At 32.9% G+C, this 26734-nt stretch overlaps 1 protein-coding gene across 1 annotated transcript in view; it reads left to right on the top strand.

Moving 5' to 3' along the window:
• The window catches only part of LOC145279715 (sedoheptulokinase-like), a 100814-nt gene extending 79920 nt beyond the window's left edge, over window positions 1-20894 (top strand). The window contains exons 2-4 of the mRNA XM_080131007.1: window positions 6745-6920; window positions 13016-13216; window positions 20336-20894. Of these exons, the coding sequence (XP_079987133.1) occupies window positions 6745-6920; window positions 13016-13216; window positions 20336-20760 (802 nt within the window). The 3' untranslated portion in view covers window positions 20761-20894. The remainder of the gene's footprint in view (window positions 1-6744; window positions 6921-13015; window positions 13217-20335) is intronic.
• The last annotated feature ends 5840 nt before the right edge of the window (window positions 20895-26734 follow it).

Below are 26734 nucleotides of genomic sequence, written 5' to 3'. Positions count from 1 at the left end.
TGTAAGTTACACGTTTCTGGAGGTTAAAAGTTCAATTCTCAGTGCGATCGATACTGAATCGCAAATTATTTCGGACTTTTGTCTTCTAGGTATTCAAGTTGTCATAATTATCAAGATTATAGAGTCAGAACACATGCGGTTCGATTCTAACTTTTGGGATTCCAAAGTATCCGACTCTTATTCCTTGTTTTACCATTTTTAGATAGAACATTGATTCCTCAAAGATTAAAATATCTGAATCTGATTTCTATCATTCTTACAAATCCAACTCTGACTAAAACCTCTGACTTCTTCAGACTCTGCAACTGTGATAATTACTTTATGTATCGCACCTGTTTTCGCAGACATTGATGATCATGACGCATAAGTTTCCTCTGCATTCGGACTGTTTCACCATGATGTTCTTTGCAGTAGATTATCCATAGTAGAATATAATATACTTTATATAATATATACATCTGATAATTCTTTTGTCATTATTCTCAAAATTAACACAGACGAATTTCAAAGTATAAGTTTTATTTACAATTAAGCTTTTTGTTCATTGATAAAGATAGAGAGAGAGAGAGAGAGAGAGAGAGACGTTAGTTGTAAGGGGTTAATTGGTTGGTTGGTTGGTGCGTGGCTCCTCGACGAAAAAATGTCAAGATATCAAATCATACTTGCTACTTTCAGTCTGTTTGCTCCTGTTTTCTGTCATTTATTTTTCTTTTATGTGGTTACAAATCGACATTCCTGGAATTGCAAACATCAAGGTTTTACATTCTTTTTTTTTAATTTTTTTTTTATTTTGCATTGTGCAATTCATAATTTCTGACTTTGGAATGTAAACAGTTTTTTGTTTTCATATTAATTACAATTTTGATCATTTTTATTGAACACCAAAACTGTTGGTCAACTCGATCTGGAATGTGCATGTGTTCACACCTCTGCTTTCAAATGTACATCGCCACGTCTCTATATCAACACCCATCACTTTATACAGCACCTAGAATTCTCAAATGGTCACCCATCTGGTACTGGCCAGGCTCATTGTTGCTTAACTTCAGTGATCTGGCAAGAATCCATGTGCCAACATGATTATGCTGCTATATCACTTGTATATATCCCTTGTTAGCGATAAATGCTATCAGCAAAAGATATCACAATCTATACAAGACAAAAAATCTATCAAAACGTTTAAATAAATTCTGGCTTACGATTATTGTTCGCAATCGAACATTGTTTAACAAACATTTCTAAATCTTGGGTATTGAACTCCGTTTGAGTGCATTAGCCACTGAGCTATTCTCTCCACGCAATTTTGTTTGCTTTTTGAGTGCAGCAATTTTTTTGCGTATATTTTTCTCTCGTAACCTTTAATTTTTTCGTTCCAGTCTACTAATTCTGAAAGCCATAAAATCTGGAATAAGATCAACCCAAGGAAATTCAAGGGAAGGAAGGGCCGAGATGGGCGAAGAGAGAGGGTGAGATGAAAGTGTCGGGGTTTGGTGGGGAAGTTAGAAAAAGAAAAATCGCCAACAAAAAAGCCAAAACACATTTTCAAGTGCACGCAACAATAATAAAATTAATGGTTTCAAAAAAAAAGAAATCTTTACATATAAATGTCCGATTGTGTACTCTGAGAAATAAAATCATTCGTTCTGTGCAGGAAGTGCAGCAATTTTTTTTTAAAGAGTTTTGAAAAACAAAAAATATTCAAAACTAGTAGGGCTACCTGATGGTACCTGGTGTCATTGATAACAAAATAGAATGTTGCATAGTAGGTGCATAGTCCGGACCCCATGGCATCTCTTTAAATGTACAAGATCCTTCAATAAGTTTCCAGACTTTTTTCTGTATGGGCACTTTTTTGATAGTACACATATGAAACTCTAGTCCCCTTCGAAGTAATCTCCTCCGGCTGCAATGCACTTGTACTATTCCAACAACTTTTGGAAGGCCCCATGGAAGTCCTCTTGTGTGAGCATGTCAATGACCCTCATAACAGTTTCTTTCATCTCCTCAATTTTCTCATAATGACAGCTTCTAAGGTTTTCCTTGAGCTTAGAGAATAACCAAAAGTCACAGGGAACAAGGTCTGGACTATAGGGAGGGTGAGGAACTGTTTTGATGTTCATTTTGGTCAAATAATCTGTGACAAGGATGGAGTTGTGAACTGATCTTCTCTGACTACCCTTGGGACAAACTTTACGCAAATCTTCCACATTCTCAGTTCCTTGTGAATAATGGTGTGTGCAGTTTCCACACTGACATCAAACTGTGCACTTATTGTCTCTATAGACACATGATGGTCGTTATCCATGAAATTCATTATTTAGCCAATGAACTCTGGTGTTCTTACTTCCTAACTCCTCCCACACTTTCATTATCTCTTACAGACGTCCTGCCTTTTGAATCTCTTATGCCACTAAAAACTGACGCTCTATTCATACAAGATGGTTTAAAAGCAGTCTGAAGCATTCCATACGTTTCTGTCATTTTTTTTCAAAGTTTAAAACATAATTTTATTGCAAAGCGTTCTTCTAAAGTGTCCTCATGTCCAAATTGTATTTTTGAAATTCACCAGCTGTGACAATCAGGCTTTAGTAGGGTGTATTCCAATTCCTGCTGTATCTGTTCCTTGGAATCTGTAATCATAAAAATTGGTCAGTCATTTCATAAGCTGTATAGCAATAACATACTGAAATTTTAAGAGTTTGCGACAATTTTAAATGTATGTACAAAAGAAGTCTGGAAACTTATTGAAGGAACTTCATATATATTAGGTGAGTGCAAAAATAATGTCGTTTTTTTTAAAAGTTGAACGCCAAAAACGACATTATTTTTGCACCAACTTAATAAGTACAAACATGTACGTAAAATTGTGTAGTGTTGTCATTAGTCAGTTACATGTGTGTGTGCATGCGTAAGGATTTGACACATCTGTAACATACATTTCACAAAACGTGCGTATAATTGACACTAAAAGCAGTCAATAATACCAGGACGGTGTGTGTGGGGGGGGGGGAAGGAGGGTGATGTGTACTTGTACACTAAACATGTGCAGTCATCATTTTGTATGAATCCAAAGATTCGATTGTTTGCATTGGTTTCCCCGATATTTTTGTAGTTAGAATTCTTTTTAGAAAGACATTGGGCACATACTAAAGGGATCACAAGAAAGTTGCCAACATCTTAAGTTGTGGATTCGAACTTGGAACACCCAAGTCATCAATCCGTATCGTTAATCACTTGAGCACCGTTACCTCCAAACTGGTCCAATAAATGTGACAGTTCCATAAAACATAACACAATGACCGTTTCGCAACCAAAATGACACGTTACATATGCATCGCGGTCTTTTACAAAAATACAAACACATTACATGCGCTACATATCAACACTTTATGGCATTACAAATGATGCCATGTTCTATAATCATATTATGTGTTTATCCTGTACCTCTATAAGGCCACCATTCGCCCATGTATGGAATATTCTTGCTGCATCTGGGCTGGTGCGTCTACCATTAGTCTCTCCCTCTTGGATAAGGTCCAAAAAAGGGGTCTTCAATCTAATAATCCCTCTTTGTCAACTAAGCTTCAACCCCTGTCCCATCGCCGCAATGTTGTATCTCTGTACTTGTTTTACAAGTATTTTAATGGAATGTGCTCTGATGAACTCGTTGCACTTGTGCCCCCTCCACGTACATACCTCCGAACCCGCTTAGCAACAAGATCACACCCCTTCACTGTTGAGGTCAGTAAATGTCAGAAAGTTTCCTACTCAAATAGCTTCTTCCCTAGAACAGTTAGACTTTGGAATTCCCTTCCTGCTGCCTACTTCCCAAACTGTACTGATATGCAGAAGTTCAAATGCAATGTAAACTAACAGCTTACTATTTCTTAGGCATCGTCCCAAATAGTAGCCCCTTATCTCCAAATGGTAATATGCCTTATTTAGGGTGAAGGTGAGTAAGTAATATAAAAAGGGGTGGTAGGCGTAGATTGGAGCTCAGTCGAGCACTTACCATGAAAATAACGATAGAGCAGAGGAAACAGGCTAGTGGAACATTGTTCCACAGGCGAGTAGTTCTGAGAAAGAAACTTTGTTCATGGAATCTGCGTTTACATTTAGGCACAGATGGAAAGTGGGGTAAAATTGTATATAAAAAATTCGGGTTTGTATTACTGTACACATAAATTCGAAAAAGTTATCAAAAATATAACAAATAAATGTTGTCAAAGGCAAGATAAGTTACTCTTCTACCTATTTGGAAAAGTTTTTAGTGGTTTTACTCACTTTAAAACGTGTAATTGTTTTGAAAATCATACAATATTTATCGGTATATTTGAAAAAGCAAAATGGCGGTTGAATACAGTAAGTTTGGGAAAATGAGTTCAAACTAAATAATTACACAAAATACTGTTAGAAACTCACCGAATATATGTCCGCCTATGTCACGGTAACATATGTCCTCCTACTGTTAAAGTAGTTTGTCAGGACACGATCACAAGAGGATACATCCCCTGACACTTGTCCTGGAATTCTAGTAAGACCAACAGTAAGATATATGAAGAGAGTTCCAAAAGTAATGTTTTCTATTTATTTTTGTTCCACCTGAATGGATCAGACGGGATTGCAAATTGCATTGTTATGATTGAACTTATGCATTTATGACTTTAAAGTTTCATCACTTTGCTGCAGATATTGACGGTGTGAGAATCTAACAAAGCAACCCTTGTTATGGACGTGTGTCAGAAGCAGAGATGCATCCTTGAATTCCTGGCAAAAATGTGCATCAAGAATGGTGGTGACTAGAAAAAATAAATTCTGGAGCGGAAAAGGTCGCTTGTTTTAATGGTACCACTCTAGTTTTTGTAGCTCTTCAACTTTTTATTGTAAAAAAACAGACTTTACTTTTGGAATGACCCTTGTACTATAATACAGTTAACTGGTGAATAAGTGATAGGAAAGTTAATACTAATTTCTTTACTAACTCGATGTTTAAAAGATAAAAGAGAATTGCAACAGAATATTAGAATATCTATGAATCTGTAATATAAATCTCACCTGTCTGTTTAAATGTATGTATGTCTAAAACTTTTGACAGAGGCGACGGATCCTCACGGGATTGGTATCATTTTGAAGCTCAACCCTTCAAATGACAAATATCAAAAAATTGGCTTTAGACACCAATTCCTTCACCCTCAACTGGGCACTTTTCTACAAGGAAGGGTCACTTTTTTCACTGATATTTTCGAAAATCATCCCCTCTTTTCGATTGATTAGCCTTAATTTAAACCTACGCCACTTCCGGTTTGGCAATGGATGCAACGACAAAGATGTCTCATTCGTTTCCTCCTTTGCGGTACGGGTTCAAGCCTACCTGTCTACTACCACTTTTTTTTTTTTTTTTTTTATTCAACACACACCTCCAAAAACCCGGGCAACGCCAGGCACCCAGGCTAGTTTCATATAAAGATCAAGTGTTAGTCTTGATTTCTGAGAACTTGGACTGAAGTAAAATAAAAATTTTAAAAAACTTGATTTTTTTCAAGTTTTGTTTTTCATTGAATCCTTTTTTATTTAATCCAAAAAGAATGAACATTTTTTTTTTATGGAAATCTCCCCAGACAAAGCATGAAGTCACTTGATATAAGGAGCTTAACAAAGATACTACTTTCAAAGTCAAAAACTAGCCAATAAGTCTTACTGCCACTACACTTGTCTCAATAAATGTAGCAAAATTAGACACATTTATTTCAAATTGAAAAGTAGTAAGCATAATGGATACCCTTGTATACTATGGGATAGGCGTCACAAAGTTCAACTCCTTGCAAATCAATTGTGGAAAAGTTGTGAAAGTATTGAATCTACAATTTCTATCAATTACATACAACTATATGCAATATAGCAACTTGTGTTCAATTGTTTTGTTTTTATACTCATTGTTGCCTCAAACAAGGCATATTTCTATCTGAAACGTAAGGGGTCACTATTTAGAAGCATGTCTAACAGAGGTCTGGGGAGCTGAGTTGCGAGATATCTATTCACATTACATTTGGATTTCTGCAAGTTAGTACAGTCAGAGAAGCAGGAAACAGGGAGGGAATTCCAAAGTTTTGCACTCAGAGGGAAAAGTAGGTTTTTTGGCATCTAGGAAACTTAACAGTAAAGTGGTGGGATTTTGCTGTTAAGTTAGTCAAGAGGATGTACATTGAGGAGGCACAGAGTGCATTCCATTGTAAAACAGATACAGAGGTGCAACATTGTGGTGATGGGACAGAGGTTGGAGTTTGGTCGATAGTGTGGGGCTTATTAGATTTGAGACTCTTTTTTTGGACTTTGTCTAAGAATGAGACTCGTGGCAGGTGCACCAGCATGGGTGAATTGTGGCTTTGTAGATACAGGATACTCTTGGAAGTAATTTTATAGCACAGTAGAAAGTCCACCTGCTTTGCATCAGCCTTGGCAATGTCTTCAGTGTATTTGTTCCAATTCATGTTTCCTGTGAATGTTAAGTCAAGGAGTATAAAGGATGGGCTCTCAAGTAGTCTACAATAATTTTTTTTGTGTTTTGGCATAAAACAGATTAATATGTCAGCCAAATTGAGTGGGATCTAATAATACGGTTTCATTGAATTTTAATGGTATTTTTTACTATTTTTTAATTAGAAACAAAAATAATTTCTTGGAAATCGAGTTTTTTTTTTTGTTTTGTTTTTTCTTTTTATATATTTATTTTTTTATTTTTTACAGTTTAAAAAAATCTGAATTTCCAGTCAACCTTTTGCCTCATGTCAAAGATGTTGGTTCTGAAGCTGGAAATCTGAAGACAGATTGGTTATGCATTCCTCAAGGAATTCCTGTCCTTGTAGGTCTTGGAGATCTTCAGTGTGCCATCATGTCAACAATCCGAGACGAAAAAGATGCAGGTTTGTTCAGTTGTTTTTTTGTTTTTTCTTTTTATATACATTTTTTTATAAAACAATTTTTTTTATATAAACCAATTTTTTTACCTCTGATGTTAATATAATAAAAATTGTAGTTAAATTATTGCAAAATTAGTTGGATTTGGAAAATTTAAAGATTTCTCATTGAGTACCTGAGAATTGACTCATAGTAATATTTAAAAAAAAAAAATACATTGAAGTATTTTTGGATCAAAACTTTTGCATTTGTTAGTCCAATATTATAAACCCATTTTCAGACAGGTATTTCATATAATATAAATATAAAATTGATAAACTTTTTTTTTTTGACAATTTTCAAAATATATATACTTTATTTGTTTTACATAAGCTTTAATATGTCTCTACACATTCATGAGCATGTTTCGGTCAGCCAGTTACTTCAGCGATATTGTTTATACAGAACTTTAGCTGTAATAAAAATTATTTATGCTGAATAATTTTCATTACAGACTAAACTTTTGTCTAAGCAATATCACCTGAAGAGGTCTCTAGTTACTTGTAACTGGCTGACTGAAACATGCTCATGAATGTGTAGAGACATATTAAAACTTATATAAAACAAATAAAAAATATACCTTGCCTTACTTCAGTATTGAGCACTCTTATATTAATCTTGTTAAAACATCATTGGTTGTTTTGCTTCTGGAAAATATTAACCTGGAATTTATATATATATATATATATATATATATATATATATATATATATATATTATGGCAGTAGAGTTTAGTTTCCTAGAAGTACATCCATTGAAACAACATGTGCCTACCAAAAAGTGCTCAATGAGTTAACAGAGCATGTATATTTAATTTATTTATACAAACATTGATGGTTACATATGTGCATACATGTTTCTGTAATCACCCATTATTGGGGAAATTACGTCTTCAGGCCAAGAATTTCCCTCGAAAACTCAAATAAAATAAATAAATTATATATATATATATATATATCTGTTTAAGGTTTGTGGTGAAAGGACACTGGCAAAATGCTGAATTATAAAGAAAATAAGCAAATAATATTTATTTAAATGTGTTATAGAAGGTCAGAAAACATTGATGTCGTCAGTTTCAAATCCGATACAAAAGGGAATCAGTCTATGGTCGTTTGTATCAAACTTTCTTCAGTCTCTGTTCATATCTGCTCTCACCAGATAAAATATTAGGTTGACAAGAAAGTTCTTGCAAAATTTTAAATTTTGATTTCAAATGATGTATTTTCAAATAAGTTTTCATTATAATACATTTACTTTATTATAATATATTTACTTCATTAAAATACATTTACTTCATAATAAAACATTTACTTCATTATAATACATTTACTTCATTATAAAACATTTACTTCATTATAAAACATTTACTTCATTATAAAACATTTACTTCATTATAATACATTTACTTCATTATAAAACATTTACTTCATTAAAATACATTTACTTCATTATAAAACATTTACTTCATTAAAATACATTTACTTCATTATAATACATTTACTTCATTATAAAACATTTACTTCATTAAAATACATTTACTTCATTAAAATACATTTACTTCATTATAAAACATTTACTTCATTAAAATACATTTACTTCATTATAAAACATTTACTTCATTATAAAACATTTACTTCATTAAAATACATTTACTTCATTATAATACATTTACTTCATTATAAAACATTTACTTCATTAAAATACATTTACTTCATTATAAAACATTTACTTCATTAAAATACATTTACTTCATTAAAATACATTTACTTCATTATAATACATTTACTTCATTATAAAACATTTACTTCATTAAAATACATTTACTTCATTAAAATACATTTACTTCATTATAAAACATTTACTTCATTAAAATACATTTACTTCATTATAAAACATTTACTTCATTATAAAACATTTACTTCATTATAAAACATTTACTTCATTATAAAACATTTACTTCATTATAAAACATTTACTTCATTAAAATACATTTACTTCATTATAAAACATTTACTTCATTAAAATACATTTACTTCATTATAATACATTTACTTCATTATAAAACATTTACTTCATTAAAATACATTTACTTCATTAAAATACATTTACTTCATTATAATACATTTACTTCATTATAATACATTTACTTCATTATAATACATTTACTTCGTTATAATACATTTACTTCGTTATAATACATTTACTTCGTTATAATACATTTACTTCGTTATAATACATTTACTTCGTTATAATACATTTACTTCGTTATAAAACATTTACTTCATTAAAATACATTTACTTCATTAAAATACATTTACTTCGTTATAATACATTTACTTCGTTATAATACATTTACTTCGTTATAATACATTTACTTCGTTATAATACATTTACTTCATTATAATACATTTACTTCATTTCATTTTTGAAGAGCGTTTTTAGCTCTATCTCATCGTTTTGAAACAATTGTTTTCTTTTCAGATTTTCAGAATGTTGAATACAAGATGGAAAAAAGCAAATTTGCACAATTTTCTTATTTCAATTCAAGCTAGGCTGAAAAGATGCTGAAACAGCTCGTAATATCAATGAAACGTTTGGCCCAGGAACCACCACAAAACACACAGCACAATGGTGGTTTAAGAAATTTCATGGCACCAACAAGAGTCTTGAAGATCAGCCATCGGATGTTGATAAGGGTCAATTAAGAGCCTTAGTCGAAGCCAATCCATGCATAACTGCTTGAGAACTTGCTTCTGAATTAAACGTAACGTATATGATGATTTCGAACAACTTGAGAGAGATTGAAAAACAAAACAAAAAACTTGATAAATGGGTGTCTTATAAATTGAACGGCAATCAAAAGAAACGCGATTATGAAGTGTCATCTTCCCTTCTTTTACACAACAAGAACGACCTGTTTCTCAACCAGGTTGTGATTTGCGATGTAAAGTGGGTTCTTTACAACAACCAGCGACACTCAACTCGGTGGTTAGTCACCGACAAAGTTCCATGACACTTTCTAAAGCCAGAGTTGCACCAAAAGAAGATTATTCTGACTGTTTAGTGGTCTGCGACCGGTTTCATCCGGTCTCATGTATTTTGAATGCAGACGAAGCTATTACGGCGGTGAAGTACTGTCAACAAATGGATGAAATGCATCAGAAACTTCGACAACAACATCCAGCATTAGTCAGCAGAAAAGACCCAATTCTCCTCCATGACAATGCTCGACCGCACGTTGCTAAACTGATGCTGCAGAAGTTGAATGAATTCGTCTACGAAACTCTGCCTCATTCACCATAGTCTCCAAACGTCTCACCTAGACTACCACTTTTTCAAGCATCTCTACAATTTTTTGCATGAGAAATGCTTCAAAAACCTAAGCAATATCAAAAACGTCTTCAGCAAATTCATCGCCACCAGAACGCAAGATTTATACATTGCTAGCATAAATACACTTGTTTTGCATTGGTAAAAGTGTGTTGATTCTGATGGTGCTTATTTCAATCAAAACATTTTTGTTTGAGCCAAGATATATTCATCTGAATGTAAGTTAAAAACCACAAGAATTTTCTTGTCAACCTTATAATATAAAAAGAGACTGAAGAGAGTTCAATACAATTGACCATAAACTGGTTCCTTTTTGTATCAGATTTGAATCTGACGGTATCAGTGGGTTTTTTTTTTTACCTTCTGTAACCTATTTATATAAATATATATATATATTTATACGTAGCAATAATTTCATATCTTTTATGGATTTCAAAATTGCGGAATTTAATTCCTTGTCTAGTTGATCATCATCATTCTCAACTGTTTTACATGCTGGTATGTGTTGAATGGATTTTAGAAATTAACTTTCAAATTAATCTATCTCTGGCCAGGTCTTTATTCCTTTTTTTTTTTTTTTATTAAATCTATATCTATCACTTTGTTTTCCTTAGCATTTCCCTGCTAACTAACCCTGCTACCCCAACTGTTCTACAACTACTAAACCTCCCCAAATTCTTATCCATTCTTTCTATATGACCAAACCAACAAAGTCTCATGTTCTGCATATATCTTCCTATATTCTCCAAATATGTAATAAACTGGATGTACTCAACGTTGCCTGGTATTAAATGTAATGTTGAATTCCTTAAAAAAAAAATTTAAAGAAACTGAGACATGTGCATGTGAGTTTTATGGTTTTTCTAAACAGTTCATTTCTTGTAGGTAAAAAAAAAAAAAAAAAAACTCTGCTGAGATTGAAACCAAAACCTAAAGATAGTGAGTCAAGTTTTTTTTTTTTTTTTTTTTTTAGTTTTTTTTTAGTTTTTTTATTACATTTTCACCCCAAACAAGGCATATTGCCACTTTGTTGTAGGGGGCTACTATCAGTATGATAATCATTAGACCAGCTTGACACGATCTTTAAAAAATGTTTTCAAATATACTTATACTTAACATAATGTGAACGATTCGCGCATGCACAGTTGTGAAACAGTTGATAAACAGATAAAAATCCGATGACCCCCAAGTACTAAGTTTTTTCAATTTTGATCCCTTAGCAACCCTCTATCCAAATGAAAATTGATTAAAAAATTTTCCATGTCTCTGAATATCCTATGTACCAAATTTCAAGTCTGAAGATCAAAAATTCGTGGAGTATATAGGTTGAGAAGTGTCCTCACGCACACACATTCTCACTTTTATAGATATTTAGATGAACTGAAGTATTTTGTGACCAAAAAACAGTAAAAATTTATTATCAACTTTTGCTGCAGTTGAACATCTGTTTAGAAATCAGCTTAACGCCATGCATGATATTTTTCTTTTCCAATAAATGAATTTTTTTAATCCAAATTTTCAACTCCAAAAGACTTTCTCAGGGTGATACAAACTTTTTTTCATTGTCAAGATCTTTACAGAGTTCTTCCAATCTTGTTGAAGAAACTGATTTTTAAGCCATAGTGAAATGCACCAGCACGCATGTACAAATATTGAGACCAATTTTACTACAGCAGAAGCATTGGTAAAATGACAAAAAATTGTCTTTGTCACTCATGCAGCCGAAAATTTTGATAAACGCAATAATTCATTTATTTGAAAAAAAAAAAAAAAAATCCTGCTTCGTGTTATCCGGTTTCTTAATATATTTTCAAATTTCTCAAAGAAAAAATTTCTTTGGGAAAAATTTTGTTCAAGTTTGTGATAAAGACACTAGAAGCATCAGTATCTATAAAAGTGAAAATGTCTGTGTGTTTGTGTACTTTCCTACCAAATAACTCTGTCAATTTTCAGTCTAGAGACTCGAGATTTGACATAAGGAGTATTGAGATTTGGAAAAATCTTTTTAATCGGTTTAGCTGTCAAGGGATCAAAGTTCAACGATTTGACCTTTGAAAACTCTACCAAACTTCTCCACCAATTTTGGGTCTAAACACTTGAAATTTTAAATGTAGGTTACTTGGACATGGATCAAACTTTTTAATTTGATTTGAGCCCAAAATAATAAATGTTAAGGGTCAAAATTGGGATCAAAGTTTTTTTAAAAAATTGACTTCTACGGTTTCTATGAAATTATGCAGACAAATTTTGGTGTAAACATTTGAAATTTTGCATAAAGTGTATTCACACATAGGGCAAGTTATGAACAGTATATAGCGCCCAAGCAAAGCTGGGCTGAACAGCTAGTAATGAAAAAGAAAACAAAATTTCCTCTTGAAATTTGAGTATATAAATCCTTTAACATTAACTCATTATTTGCTTTAAAAAAATTGTCTCCTTTTGTCTAAGCACACATGAAAAGTTTCTTGTTTTGTCCTTTGTCAACATATTGGGCAGCCATTTTTGTTATATTTCCATTTCTGTCTTCTCTGATACCAACAACTTTCACAATTTCTGAAATTACATAAAATTTCAAGACAAGTTCTTCAAATGTTCCTTTATCTTTATAACTTTTGTGAAAACTTTAATCCTTAAAATTACAAATAAAAAACATTTCTTTGAACAATAAAATCTTTTTACCAAATGAAAAATACATTTAATTTATTTTTTTTTCTTTTTCTGTTTATTACAGTTCTTAACATCAGTACATCAACCCAGTTGGCATTCCCCATTTCTCAACAAGGTTTCATCCCACCAGCCACAAGTCCGAACCATGCAATTGAATATTTCCCCTACTTCGGTAACACTTATATTGCTACCGTCGCCAGCCTTACTGGTGGCAGCGTAATGGCCAATTTTGTGCAAACACTTGGAGAATGGTTGACAGAATTTGGTAAGTATGAATTGTAGAACATTTTAGACGAATGATTCCGCACTATTAACTAAGCTCCAGCCCCACTCCCATCACAACGTTTCATCTTTGTGCGTGTTTTGCAAGTATTTTAATGGAATGTCTCTGGTGAACTCATAGCACTTGTGCCCCCCTCACCGTATATAAATCCTAAGTAATTTACAATAGTGTTACTTGTGTTGAGGATTAAACTAATAACCATTAGAAGAATGTAAATTACAATTAAGTTTTGCCAAATGCTTTATTCACTATACCATGGGTCCTTGCACAACGTCTGAGGTTACATCGACTGAAATGTTGTGTGAATTACTCAAGATGAGAAGATTATGATGAATCTAATGAAAAGATTATTAGCATTTCAGAAAGTTGGAGTTTTGCTTCCTGTTACCATTTTAAAGTGTTGGGGGGGGGGAATCTGTCACTAGTATCTCACTCCTAGACAGGGTTCAAAAAAAGGGTCACCAACCTAATAGGTTCTAAACTATCAACTAAACTCCAACCTTTGTTCCATCGCTGAAACATGGCATCCTTGTACCTGTTTTACAAGCATTTCAATGGCAAGTTCTCTGACGAACTCTAAGCACTCACACTCCCTTGATGATAAACCCAACAAGCAGCAAAATCCCACCCTTACACTGTAGAGATCCCTAGGTGTTGTAAAGCCTTCTACTCGAATAGCTTTTTCCTCTGAACTACTGCACTTTGGAATTCTCTTCCCGGCCTCTGCTTCCCTGACTGTACTGACATGCAGAAATTCAAGGTAATGTGAACAGACATCTTGCTGCCCAACTCCCTAAAAAGTATCCCTGTAAATCTGGTCCCAAATAGTAGCCCCCTCCCCACCCTCCCCATGACTAAGTGGTCCTGTGCCTCGTTTGGGGTGAAATAACAATAAAACGATAAACAAAAAAAAACATGCAAGCACATAGAGACGTTGATAATGATTTTCGCATAGCAACCTTGTCGAGTGGACTTTATTAAAATCTCTCCATTCTTTGAAAAATAGACATTTATTCTGTCTGTCTCAACGAATGCTTTGTTTAAAACATTTCCTTTCAAATAAGCAGCCATTAAAAAAAAAAAAAAAAAAAAAAAAAAAAAAAAGCACTGTCTTCTCTTAACAATGCAACAATTCATTATCACATTTGGGAACGGATAGAAGTACACGCACACACGTCAACGGTAATGACAACATTTTATACAATACTAGAATTTCTTTCTCATCAAATCTTTCTTGGAGTCCATATATTAGATCCATTGCTCTTTCTGCTTCTCATAAAGTTGGTTCTCGCTATCATTCGAAACACTTGAGGTTATTATTCTCTTCTTCTACAAATCTACTATCAAACCATGTATGGAATACTGTTGTCATATTTGGGCTTGCGAATCTGTGTCCCATTTGAAGGTTCTTCATAAGTTGCAGAAACATATTTGTAATTTGATTGGCCCTACACTTTCTTCTTCACTGCAATCTTTCCTTCACAGACGTGATGTTGCTAGTCTCAATCTTTTCTCCAAATATTATTATGGTGTGTGTTCCTCAGAATTGTCTGATACATCCCCTGCTTCCTTTGTTCCAGCTCGTTTGACTCTTTGGTCTAGTGGTCTTCATCAATTCATTGTTTTAATACCTCATTGTAATAATACAACATCATATTCCAGTAGCTTTTTTCCAAGAACTGCTACCAGATCAGGCTGTCTGAAGATATTATCTTCCTGAGTCGAACTGCACCTAACATTGATGCTTTTTTTTTCTTTCTTTTGCAAAACTTAATTATGTTCTGCAAAAACAAAAACAACCCACTTTTTCCCCCCTTTTCCTTCTTCCCATTCCCTTTTTCTCTTTCTATTTCTCCCACTTCCTAACTGGTTTCCTAACTTTAAATGGAGAAAACATTAATACTGTAACCTTTTTCCCTCTCCCATTGCAAAATTCATGTTCTGCAGGGCAAAATTCATGTTCTGCAGGGCAGAAAACAAAAACGATAAAATCCACTACAAAACAACCAAACCAAACACTACAAACTATCGATTGAAAATACAAAAACTTTGAAGAATAAAAACCTTCTACAAAATAACTGGATGCAACATGAATACTATTTCCAAAATAACTGGATACAGCATTAAATCTGCTAAAAAACAAACCAAACTCTACAAATATTTGAAGATATAAAGAACTTGAAGCATAAAAACTATTTCCAAAATAACTGAATTCGACATTAAACCCGAAAAGGCTTAATATGCCATAAAACCAAACAACCAAACCAAGAACTGCAAATCTGGAACTCTCTTCCTTCTCACTATTTTCCTTCCACCTATAACCTTGATCTTTTTAAGACTAAGGTCAGTAGGTATCTCCTGTCTTTTTGATAATCTTGTTAATTCCTTACATCAAGTGGCTTCACACCTTGTCTAAAGCTATTTCCATTAAAAAAAAATTCAGATTACTTATTAAAAATGCTTAACAATGGCTGTGCCAAATTGATCAGCCATTGTTTAACATAATTACAGAATTTAGTTTTTTAATATTCTGAAGGATCAAGAAACAGTTGGAACTTTTGGCACCCTAGGTGGCCGGCTCGAAACTTATATGTTCCAGCTCTGCACATCTGGTTTAGCATGCTTAGAGCAAAAAAACAGGAAAACATTTGCTGTATGTTTATGTGTATGTGTGTTTATATTCTGTTGTTTATAAGCCTTTTTTTTTTTTTTTTTTTTTTTAATGAATTTGTTAAATGAATTAAGAATCAATTTGACACAGCAATTTGAATGTTGGACTCTAAATAGAAGTTAACAGAAGCAAACATTTAGAAAAACAGATACTATTATTTCTAACTATGATAAATGAGACAGGAAGAGGAAATAGGAGAAGGGAGTGATAGTAGGATGAAATGAAGGGAATAGTATTAGTAGTAATAGAGTAAGAGCATAATACAAAACATAAATAAATAACATAAATAAAGAAGAAAGGAAAGCAGCATGATAAATGTAGGAAAGTAAGAAACTGATATAAAAATATGGAAAACTTAAGAGAGAATATTGTAAAAATGGTAATATAGGGTTAGGGCTGGGAGCAGGATTACTCGAGGGTCCTCATTTATTCATGGGTTGGTTTCTAGAATTTATATTAATACAAGTTGATTGAAACATTAATTTACTTTTTAAATGGCTGGGGTTTTTTTTTGGGGGGGGGGATCTTAGAGGTTTTTATATTTATGGAAGACAAGTTGTTATTTTAACCCAGAAATGGGGTTAATTCTGGGTTTATACTTTTTGCAATGGTATTAGTGTCTAATAAACATGAGATACAATAGGATTTTGAACTCTGCATAGCTGATTCCAAAGTCTGTAGTATTATCTATTGGGACCAATCCTCTCCAACTACATAAAAAAATTAAAACCTTAATCCATGTTTTATGCTTTTTTTTTTTTTTCTATGAATCTTTTTTTTTTTTTTTTTTTTTTTTTTTTAATTCCTACACCACAATTGAACTCCTCACCTCTAGGTAAAACTTCACTTTAAACTTCTAATTGATCCCAAGGGAGAGGACAAATGGTTGCTGAGAGAGCATGGTAGGTTCTTATTTTAGCGGTCGCAATAAATGTCACAATATTTGTTTGGTAGATTTCTGCTGTTATTTTTATTTTCGAGTTTTGAGGGGATTCTAAAGATGAAAAAATCGTAGTGCCATCTTTGTTTTCATTTTAACTCTAGTGCTCAACACTACTTGTATTTCACACGTAAAACACACTTTAAAATGAGTTAAAACACTGCAAACTTACTAACTTACCTTGCCTTTGGTAACATTCATTATATATTTAAATTTGTAATAGTCTGCAATAAATGAAACTCCTCTCAATAAAACTTTCAATAAAAGAAAAAAAAAATACTTTGCATTTCCCCCCCCCCCCAGGAAGGCAAATAAGTAAGCACTACCGACAGATCAAGTAAAAACTCTTTAGCTGAGATGATAAAAAATTTAAAACTTCAGTGATCAAGGTTTTTTTTCTCTCTTCTGCAAAGAGGTGGGAAGTTGGGGGTACACGTAAACTTATGTTGTAATTTTCCTTTTGTCTTTCTGGTCAATCAGTGACCTATTCTCTGGAATAATCACCAAGCCTTTATTGGGACACAAACACAACGAACGGAAGTTTGTACGTGAGCAGAGTCCGCCAGAAGTGTGGATAATGTGGACGCAATTGGCCAGTACAACAGTGATTAGTTATATTGGTGAACAGCTGAGCAAAAAAGAAAAAGAAACGAATGCTGTATTGTTTATATAATTGACGACACTGAGAGAGTTGGGGGGAGGGGAGCAAGTGGGGCTACGTACATGCCAATGATACTAATTCATCGGATAACAACTAAACAAGACAAAATTAACTGCTGATCAAAAGAGAACTTTTCTGCCTGTTAAGTTCAAATCTGAAACTGTTTTTCATTCGGAAAGTCTTACTGATTCACCAAACCACCCCCTCACGAATCTCTCTCTCAATGAGGAAGAGAGACAAGCATACTAATTTGTTATTCTACTAGCAGGAACATCTGGTGTTGCCTAACAATAAATGAGGAACTTTCTCTTTCTGTCTCCAAGACAATAGCAGAATCATGACCTCCAGACCGTAATGGAATGCGACTGCAAACGGATGGTAACTTTTAATGCTTTTAAAATGTTAAACTAAGCTGCTCTCCTTTAAGAATTACAAGGCATCTTCCCAACCACCAATATCATAACAAAGAACACCCTACCTAAGAATTCCTCCTTCAAACTCTTCGGCCTAACATTCACTGTAATATGAACTGGAAAAAATTTATTGAGGACATTGTGAAGGCTGCTCGAAGAAAGGTGGGTTCCCTCTATCGTGCTAGAAAACTATTCACACCTAAGAGTATCTTGTACCTCTACAAGGTCACCATTCGCCTATGCACGGAGTATTATTATTGCCACAACTGGGCTGGTGCGTCTCTCCCTTTTGGATACGGTCCAGAAAAGTTTTATACCTAATAGGTCCCACTTTGTCAACTAGGCTCCAACCTCTGTCCCATCACTGCAATGTTTCATCTCTGTGCCTGTTTTACAGATATTTTACTTGAATGTGCTTGGATGAACTCATTGCATTTGTGCCCCCTTGATGTACATATCTCCGACAAACCCACAGCAACAAAATCACACCCCTTCACTGTTGAGGTCCCTAAATGCCAGAAAGTTTTCTATTCAAATTGTTTCTTCCCTCGAACAACTAGACTTTACAATTCCTTTCCTGCTGCCTGCTTCCCTGATTGTACTGATACACAATGGTCCCAAATAATAGCCCTTTTATGTCCAAGTGGCAATATGACTTGTTTGGAGTGAACGCGAGTAAAAATAAAAGAAAATCTGTCATGTGAATGATTCATGCATGCGCAGTCATGAAACAGTTGACAGATAAAAATCCAATGACCCTTGCATACCAATTTTTCAATTTCGATCCCTTAACAGCCGTTTTTTCCAGATGAAAACCCGATTGAAGTTTTCTACATGTCTGAATACCCCATATATCAAGTTTCAAGTCTGTAGATCAAAAATTCGTTGAGCATATAGGTTGAGAAGTGTCCTCACACACACACACACACACACACACACTCACGTTTCTAGATATACTAACAGGTTGCCTGGCATTGCCCGGTCATAAAATATACGTAAATATAATATTTTAATTAATGCCATTAATTCTTATAAACAAAAATACTGTAGGGATTAAACGAAATGTTAAATTTCTTTTTAAAAAAATGAAGTAAAAAAAAAAAAAAAAAACATACTAGGTCCGGGATATGATCTTAAACTATATCCGATGGCGATGCCCCAGTTTGCGGGTTTTGGGGAGTGTGGAGCCACCCTTTAATTGCCATTGCTCCCAGGTCCACTCTGACCCCGGAGTGGTAGTACCTGTTAGGGTCCCAACTATGGGTTAAATAGAAACTGACCTGAAAAAAACAAATATATTCTATTAAAAAAGTTTTCTTAAATCTTTGGATTCGGCATTAAATAACCCGAAAAGGGTTGATATGCCATAAAACAACCAACCAAAAAAACATACTAGAGTTGAGATTGAAACCAAAACCTGAAGATAATAAGTCAAGTACCATAAGCATTAGACCAGTGTGACATGATCTTTACAAAGTGTTTTCAAACTTACTTATTCTTAACATAAAGAAGCTGTCATGTTTCACGGCTGCACATGCACATTCATTAAATAGTTGACAGAGTAAAAACCGATGACTCCCAATGTTCTCAATTTTAACCCCTTAATAGCTGTTTCCAGATTTAAGTTTTCCACATATCAAAATACCCCATATACCAAATTTCAAGTCTGTAGTTTAAAAATTTGTTGAGTATATAGGTTGAGAAGTGTCTCTCATACATGCACACATTCTCACTTTTTTAGATATATATACTAGCAGGCAGCCCGGTTGTAATATACATATTAATATTATATTTAATTAATATAGAAACTGAGACCGGTTCATGCAAGTATTATGTTTTTCTAAACGGTTCACTTCTTGTAAGTTAAAAAAAAAAAAAAAAAAAAAAAAAAATTAAAAAATTACTCTAGCTGAGATCGAAACTAAAACATAAAAACAGTGAGCCAAGTACGATAATCATTAGGCCAGCTTGACAAATTTACAAAGTGTTTTCAAAATATCTTAACATAAAGAAGCTGTCATGTTTCTCTACAGTGCATGCGCAGATGTGAAACGGTTAACAAACAGATAAAAATCTGATGACCCCCCCTCCCACGTACCAATTTGCTAATTTTGAACCCTTAGCAGCCCTTTTTTCCTAATGAAAACTGATTAAAAAGTTTTCCACATGTCTGAATACCCTATATATCAAGTTTCAAGTCTGTAGATCAAAAATTTGTTGAGTAAATAGGTTGATACGTGTCCTCACACACATTCTCACTTTTATAGATAGATAAGACTGTCATGATTCGATGGCAATTATTATCAACAGATCGCAACGCACCTGTATCTTTCAGATTACAATTCAGTTAACGAGTAATTTTTTTAACAGAAAATTATAACTATTAATTTTTTTGTTTTGTTGTCTTTACTTACAGGTATCCAAATTCCTGACGATCAAATCTGGGATCGACTGATACTCCTGGCAAACCAAGTGCCCACCACTGATCTGGTCATCACTCCCACGTTGCAAGGCGAACGACACAAGCCTGATCAAAGGGGAAGTGTACTCGGACTAAACATGAACAATATGGGGCTCGGCAAAATCTTCCGTGCCTTATGCCATGGCCTTGTGTCTAACTTGCATGACATGATGCCCAACACCTACCTCGAAGACCACGGAATCCAAAGAATTATTGCCAGCGGATCCGGCGTCACCAAAAACCCTATCGTCCAGCAGGAAGTAAAGAAACTCTACAAAACTCCGATTGTCTATGGGGACAGATGTGACTCTGCCCTCGGAGCAGCTTTATGTGCAATTAATTTTTTACTGCAATCAAATTCGGCGATGAACACCAGTTAAATATACCTCACTCCCTCCCTTTTGACACTCCGGGTTTTATAAAAAAATTTTTAAATCAGATGAAAGATTTTAATTTAAAGGGTGAATGAATAAAATTTATATTTTGCGGGATAAAGAAAACTTAAAAAAATTGCCTACAAATCTAATTTTATACTCTTGAGACCTGCATATACATATGCACAGTTATTATTCAATTAAAAAGAATGTATATATGCACACACACGTACTCAGAAATTCAAGCTATATATATATATATATATATATATATATATATATACACACACATATATATATGAAGAGAAGTAGGACTCCGAAACATGCATGTTCATAGATTACGGTTTTTAAAAAATAATAAATAAAAATATGTCCAAATAAAAAATGGGCAACTTTCTAAAAAATCTTCTCCGAGGCGGAGACGTTAACCTTAATATCGTTTAAAAAGTCAACAACAAAAACTAATGTGTATATATATATATATATATATATATATATTAATACCGGGAATACCTTTTAACTTATGTGTGTCATGGTTTCCAGATTATAAATTATTCGATCGGGAGATCTTATTTATTAAAAAGGGAGGATAGAAGGTGATAACCTACTAAAACATTAAATTAATATATAGAAACACTAATTTAATTTTTGTTGTATGTTATCACTTTATATCCTCCTTTTTAATAAATAGGATCTCCCGATCACCGAAGACGAAATGTAAAAAAAAAAAAAATGTTGCTTTGGGGTCGTATGTGAAACTAAAATATACTTTCTTAATTCTCTGGCTGTGACCCAAGAGTAGTATCTGTTCTGTCTAAAGATGGTATAATGATATTGCGGGTTTCTGTTCGCGCCAGGTGTCCATACAATAAAGTATGTCACAGACTCCTATAAGGATATTGGCGATAAACCGTAATACTAGATATATTCTGACACAACATTACTTAGATAAATACTTTTACAGTAGCATGGTCTCCATTTATGCTGAACGTCCGCAGAATGCTCAGCACCAATATATTACATATGAAAGATGTCACTATAGAATTTCAATAGGTCCCGCTAGTATCTATAACTCACTCTACAGATCCAACATTACGTTGGATTTCATGTCTTCTGTAGGCATGAAATCTAGGTGTAACTTAAAAATTTTATCAGATGTTATATTTTTTAATTTATAACATTTAGCGGTCTATACCAAATACCATTTAAATAAATACCATTTCATTGGTTTTATTTTTCTATTTTTATTGTAAAAACTTATCTAAAATCAATGCCTGTTCTATGATCGTCTATCGAAACCACGTGCTTTGATTTTGTTTATACTTATTTATCCAATCAGCATCAGATTATAGAAACTATTTTATGAGTTTGAAACTTGAGTCTAGGGTTTCCAGACGTTGGTTTTCATAGTTTGTGTGGGCTGCGGTGTTGGCGGATTGTGAAAATAATTATATGTCATATTAAAAATTAGGCATTCTCTTCTGATTCAAACTTTTTCATGTTGGCATACGATTTTTTTTTTTTTTTTTTTGCTTCCAAATAAAGTATTTCAAGAAAAGTCTGAAATTCATTTTCACAAAATTAAAGTTTGTGTTTATTAGTGATGTTGATTTTCATTTTTAAGTTCATGGAAGTTTGTTTTAATTTGATAGAAACGAAAATTTTAAATTTCCATTCTTAGTTTTACATTTACCATAGTTTTGTCCGTGCGTCGACTTGAAAAACTGAAATGACATGTGCTTAATCTAATAATTGTTATATATGATTTTTGGAAATAAAAATTAGTGCTCACCTTTCTAGTTAATAGTCTAACATATTAAGTTAGTTACAGACAACTTTTAATGTCTGATTTTTTTACAGATAAATTTGTAATTTCAAAGCCTCTGAGCTTGCATTAGCAAAGATGTCTTCTATCCAATATGCAACTATTTTAATATATATATACACACACATATGCATGTGTGTGAATATTAACGAAACGTTTTTTGAAGAAAACAAAGAAATTTATGCCTCATAAAAATTGTGTTGTATTCAACTTTTCTCAGGATCCATGGATTTTTCTTGAAATAAAAAATTAACAAAACTAATTAAAAAAAAAAAAAAAAAAAAATTAAAACCATCCAAAATTCTTAACCACACAAATGTACGATTGTGCAGTCAACATAAAACAAAAATCACCTTGACTCTGTAGTCTGGCATGCAACCCCTCAACAAAAATTGGCATGCAACCCCTCAACAAAAATTGGCATGAAAAAGGAAAGAGAATTAAGTTCTATTATTTTTTTTTTTTTTAATTCTTTGAGATGAGGCTTCATAATTTGTGTGTTCATTTTTTTTTTTTGCAGACTGTTATCCTCATCTTCATAGTTATTGTTTCGGCCAACTAATCCTATAGCCTGCTTTGGGTAGGATTGAAACTGCTATCTCTGGCGCAGTGGATAGAAGCGTCGAGTCTCTACAGTTCCAGATGAAGATAGTGGTTTAAATCCTACCTAAGCGGGCCAGAGGTTTAGTTAAAACGTGGAGAGACAACACCTATGAAAAGCAATAATTAGAGAAGTCACGCAACTCAGCATTCCTATTCTATAGCAGTTAACCACCGGAAGAAGGCCAGAGGATTAGTTGGCCAAAACGTGGTGAAACAACAATGAAGTCTGCAAAAAGAATGAATGCATAAATTAAGTTCTATATATAACGTCGGAGCAAGTGGACAAATGCTGAAAGTCAGTGTTCAACAGCAGAAGTCGGAACATTGCATTATGCTAAAGTTGACAGCTAATTATAACTCTCTTAAAAGGGCTCGATACAAATTGAAGTGGAATTATAATACCATTTTTATAAATAAATACTATTTTTACTTAGTGTTGCATTGATAATTGCACTCTGCTTAATTCTGTGACAGTTGTTAGGATCATGCTAAAATGTCAACCATCATACATCAAGCCTTCAGTATTCGTGTTTGTGCCTTTGTCGTCTTCATCTGCGTATCTATGTTCCCATATATGTTCCCACTTCATCCCAACGATGCCTATCCTTTCTGATTCATTTTGGAAATCTGGACGTTTCTTTCATTTTATTATTTTATTTGAAACAAATTCTTAGATTTTCATCAACTTTACAAAAATCTAACAGCTATAAAACGACAATTTGTTTTCAATAAGTTTGGTTAAACATCCATATTTGCAATTATTACATTAAACGCATTAAAAATGTCATACATATATATATATATATACTCACGTGCGTATGTAAGTATAAAAAATTAATACAAAAAGCATTTCGCATTTAGTGATGTGTAGGAATACAAAATGATTTTTGAAAAAGAACAATTTCAGGCCGTATCTTAGGTCTTCATCAGTGTAATGAAGTGCATATATATATATATATATATATATATATTATTTGGCTGGGATTATCTTATAGAAAAATATCTGCCCAACAATATTTTGTACGACTGTGAACCACAGGATTAATTAATCTGTGATTTAATTCATTTCGTTCAAATATATATTTCTGTGGAAATTTTTTTTTTTTTTTCAATTATATTTCACCTTTTATTTATACCAAACCTTTAATTTATGAAGCTCAATGTATTTACAGAGCATATAATAAATAAATGATAAACATCTATATTCCAAATTTCAAGATGTTGACCATCTTACAATTTATTCCTTAAATACGTTGACATGCAAAATTCTTGACAGCACCTGTTACATAGCATTTAATGAATCGATGCTTTTTCTTCTGAGGAGTTTAAGGTAATATAGATTCATTGATTAACGTAAAAACTAAATGAATGATTTTGCGCTACGAAACCGACGCTGTCAACAATTGTGCATGTCAACATACTTAAAGGAATAAATTGTAAGATGGTCAACATCTTGAAATTCTGAATATAAACTTTTGTTATTTATTGTTATATCAAAAATGGTTTTGTCATTTGCTGGCTTTGGTTTTATTGGATTTATTCGTTTAATTTTGCACGTTTGAATATCAAAGTGATGTTTTATTCAAATAATCTTTACAAATTTCATGTCAAATTATCAACACCAAAATGAACTGTATGTTAAAAAATTAATTCCAGTTTTGTGCCAAAAATTCTTACATGTTAAGCGAAAAAAGATGCTTTAAAGTTCCAAAAGTTCAAGTTTCCATTCATCAATTCTTTGTCAAGATTACAATCTCTAAAATATTAGTTTTAACAGATATTTTTTTTTTAAATCCTAAAAGTGCATATCAATTTCTCTCATATAATAAGCATATAAACAATATACTAAATTGCAAAGACCATTTTTAAATTAATTCTTCATAAAATCCAATAACTCTACGGCCTGTTTTATGCACACCTGAACAACCCATATATATATATATATATATATAATGTGTGTGTATATATGATATTTTTGCAAAATCAAGACAGCAAAATATGGGAACATCATTTCCTTATGTTACAATTGTTCCGTAACTACAAATTTAAACATATCATTTAAAAATATTCCAAAACAGCTACTCTTCAGAAACTAAAATACACTTGCTATATATGAATACATTAATAATCCATATTTTAAGGGATCAAGCAGCTGGATTCACCTCTTACTCATCAATTAAAAATATAAATAAAGTTAATGAGTAAGAGTTGAGTCCAGCTACTTGATTCTTTAAAATATAAATATGGATTAAGAATGTATTCATATATAACAAATGTATTTTAGTGTCTGAAGAGTAGCTATTTTTGGAATATTTCTAAATGATATATTTAAATTTGTCCAAATGGTTATGAAACAATTGTAACGTATAAGGAAATACACAATATGATGTTCTTATTTCAGATTTTGTTGTCTTGATTTTTTGCAAAAATATGCTCGATTATGACAACTGATAATCATGGAAATTGAGTCAATTAATTTTGACTTTGATTTTGTTGGTGTATCAACATTACTGGAATGTTGTTGGTGTATCAACATTACTGGAATGTTCTTGGTGTATCAACATTACTGGAATGTTGTTGGTGTATCAACATTACTGGAATGTTGTTGGTGTATCAACATTACTGGAATGTTGTTGGTGTATCAACATTACTGGAATGTTGTTGGTGTATCAACATTACTGGAATGTTGTTGGTGTATCAACATTACTGGAATGTTGTTGGTGTATCAACATTACTGGAATGTTGTTGGTGTATCAACATTACTGGAATGTTGTTGGTGTATCAACATTACTGGAATGTTGTTGGTGTATCAACATTACTGGAATGTTGTTGGTGTATCAACATTACTGGAATGTTGTTGGTGTATCAACATTACTGGAATGTTGTTGGTGTATCAACATTACTGGAATGTTGTTGGTGTATCAACATTACTGGAATGTTGTTGGTGTATCAACATTACTGGAATGTTGTTGGTGTATCAACATTACTGGAATGTTGTTGGTGTATCAACATTACTGGAATGTTGTTGGTGTATCAACATTACTGGAATGTTGTTGGTGTATCAACATTACTGGAATGTTGTTGGTGTATCAACATTACTGGAATGTTGTTGGTGTATCAACATTACTGGAATGTTGTTGGTGTATCAACATTACTGGAATGTTGTTGGTGTATCAACATTACTGGAATGTTGTTGGTGTATCAACATTACTGGAATGTTGTTGGTGTATCAACATTACTGGAATGTTGTTGGTGTATCAACATTACTGGAATGTTGTTGGTGTATCAACATTACTGGAATGTTGTTGGTGTATCAACATTACTGGAATGTTGTTGGTGTATCAACATTACTGGAATGTTGTTGGTGTATCAACATTACTGGAATGTTGTTGGTGTATCAACATTACTGGAATGTTGTTGGTGTGTCAACATTACTGGAATGTTGTTGGTGTGTCAACATTACTGGAATGTTGTTGGTGTATCAACATTACTGGAATGTTGTTGGTGTATCAACATTACTGGAATGTTGTTGGTGTATCAACATTACTGGAA

This window comes from Euprymna scolopes, chromosome 1, assembly GCF_053919585.1.
Source record: "Euprymna scolopes isolate OS-2025 chromosome 1, ASM5391958v1, whole genome shotgun sequence".
NCBI classification, from domain to species: Eukaryota; Metazoa; Mollusca; class Cephalopoda; order Sepiida; family Sepiolidae; genus Euprymna; species Euprymna scolopes.
Note: the sequence above shows the minus strand (reverse complement) of the source record. Positions and strands in the feature narration are given on the sequence as shown.